A 2,631-nucleotide genomic window follows, 5' to 3' on the forward strand; every position below is an offset into this window, starting at 1 on the left:
ACTGCATGAAGAAAAAGCAGCATGATATTTATTCCCTTTCATTATGGTTTGGTTGGTTTTGTACCTTTCTGGTCTGAACTCTTCTGGGTTTGGCCAGTACTCAGGGCTGCGCTGCAGGACGAAGGGTGGGATCATTACAATAGTTCCCTTGGGAATGGTCACTCCATTTATTTCTACATCTTTCTTGCAGGTTCTCTCAATTCGTCCTCCAAGGGGGAAGAGCCGAAGGGTTTCATTCACTGCCATGTCAAGATATTCCAACTGCATCATGGCATCATAGGTGAGAGGAGCCTGTAGGACAACAGGAGAAAAGTCACCAGGTATGTTGACATGTTGGATTTTCCTAAAATGACTGCTGAGTCCAGAAAGTGCCCAACCCTTTCTCCCCCATTGGTGTCTCAGACTAACTGAGGAAGAAAATGCAAGGTAGAAATTGTGTAATTGGTTCCATTGCAGATGGTTTAGTGGTTAAGGATTGTAGGGCAGAAAGTTGGACCCGATGATCTTGAAAGTCTTTTCCAACCTTGATGACTCTGATTTTCCATCCCTGAGGGATGGAAATACCAGGAAACCCACATCCACTTGTGCGTGGGAGAAGAGTATGGCCAGTTGGATCCAATGATCTTTAAAGTCTTTTCCAACCTCGATGACTCTATGATTTTCCATCCCTGAGTGATGGAAATACCAGGAAACCTACATCCACTTGTGCGTGGGAGAAGAGTATGGCAAATGGCTTTGTGTAGGATGGTGGCCTGGAAGGTTCCAGCTGCCAAAATAAAGTCACTATGGGGCTGAGCTGTGTGTCTCTTAGAGCTGTTGGGAGATCCCAGGAGGAGGGTGTTTAAGAGAGAAATTTCTCATTGTCTGGACTGAATGAGGAGAGGACAGCAGGGTCAGAGGGTCTCTGCCATCACTCAGTGTCCCTTACCTTGTTGGGTAAAACGGTGTCGATTTCCTCCAGCAGCTTTTGCTGCACGTCAGGGTGTGTGGCCAGTTCGTAGGCCAGGTAGCTAAGTGTGTTGCTGGTGGGCTCATAGCCAGCAAAAATGAAGATGAATGCTTGGGACAGGATCTCTGAGTCGGTCAGGGCTGTGAGGAAAGAGGACACGGAGAGATTTGCCTTGGCTGACAGTCTCAGCAAGGAACAGGTGGCAATGGGTGGGGTTCAGGCAGGTTTGGTGTCTTTCTTTTCTGATAACACATTTATAGCTACTCTGCTATCTGTCTGGAAAAAAACATGTGATAGAGGAGCCAGATGATTATCCAGGTCTAAATGGCTGACACAGCAATTCTACTGCCTGGCAAAGGTCCTGGGGAATTCCCCTCAACCCAGTGCTGGCAACGAGGGACAGAAACTTCTGTGTGGAGCTGGTCAGTGGAGATGGTGGTGACCCATTGAGCCATTCTCTGGGAAACTACCCCCAGTATTGTCCTTGCTCCCACAGTCCCTATTTCCATGATGAGTATTTGGATATATTGTTACCTTTGTACGAGTGATTGGTTTCATTGTTCTCATGATTGGATGATTTCTGGGACTCAAGCATCAGCTGCAGAAAATCCACTCTACCCTGGTAAGAAAAGCAAGAGAGTTTCTTGGGTGGCAGATCCCTCAGGGAGGGCTCAGATAAGCACATTTTGTAGCCTTAGCACAATTTTAAAACTGAAGGTGCCTCCATAATGCAGATTCCTTCCTTGCAGAGAAACATAACACATTTTATTTTGGAAACCTAGCTGTCCTTTTCATGAAGCCCTTGGGTGGGAGAGCAGTGTCTCAGCTTCAGGTTTTGAAAAGTGAGAGGGGAAGGTGCAACCCTGAAAGGGGGAATTGCTGCTCTTGTGCTGCTTACTCAGCTCTCTTCCTCTGTCTGATCATCTTCAGGGAGCTCTTACTTTGTTCACTTAATACAAATTCTGCAAACCCAAATTTAGATCAACGCTATCAAAGCTTTATCTGGATTTAGCTTCAGATCACCAATGTATAAAGTTCAGTTACTTCTCTGCCAGGACTGGTTTGGTGAGGCTTTTCTGACAGTATTAAAATCAAGTGTTTACACTTGAGGTTTTGTTAAGTCATTGGATTTTGGCCTCACCTTTTAGATCATCACCCTCATTATATTTCACTTCAGTGTATTTTCTGCCACAGCTGTTGGTAAATTCCCACCCATTTACCTTGTGACCCTTCTTTTCACGATCCTGCTTAATTTTGGAGATGGATCTTATGAAGAAATCTACAGCATCACTGGGGAAGAAGCTTACGTTGAACTTAGCCAAAAGAGGACTAAGGAATGGGAATACAACTGGAAAACAAATGAGGAATAAAATTGTACATTGCAAACAAACTCTGCCTCTTGTAACAGAGCTGTGAATGTTACTGAGAAAGCAATGATAGTGCTGAGAAATTATTTCTTGATTTCTTCACCTAGAAAAAGCCTGGATTTTGCCCTTTTTCCTCTTTCTCCTTCCCTTGGGATACTTGATGCAACACTGTCCCAAGTTTCTGTCAAGTGAGCACAACTGAGCTGGATATAATATTTGCTTTAAGAGATAATTAAAGTATATACCACCTTCTTTTCCAAGGTCCTGCTTTCTGAGGACAGGTTACTGCTGTGCCTTGTGCACACTACAGCAGGA

General features: G+C 44.6%; 1 protein-coding gene across 1 annotated transcript in view; it reads right to left on the reverse strand.

Annotated features, from left to right (window-relative positions):
• Positions 1-2,631, reverse strand: part of LOC104385249 (cytochrome P450 3A9-like) — a 10,909-nt gene that overhangs the window by 1,209 nt on the left and 7,069 nt on the right. Inside the window, exons 8-11 of the mRNA XM_009993683.1 lie at positions 2,170-2,297; positions 1,484-1,568; positions 929-1,089; positions 65-291 (exon numbers count right to left, since the gene is read on the reverse strand). Coding sequence (XP_009991985.1) covers positions 65-291; positions 929-1,089; positions 1,484-1,568; positions 2,170-2,297 — 601 coding nt within the window. The remainder of the gene's footprint in view (positions 1-64; positions 292-928; positions 1,090-1,483; positions 1,569-2,169; positions 2,298-2,631) is intronic.

The sequence above is a fragment of the Chaetura pelagica genome, unplaced genomic scaffold, assembly GCF_000747805.2.
Source record: "Chaetura pelagica isolate M959 unplaced genomic scaffold, ChaPel_1.0 scaffold213, whole genome shotgun sequence".
NCBI lineage: Eukaryota > Metazoa > Chordata > Aves > Apodiformes > Apodidae > Chaetura > Chaetura pelagica.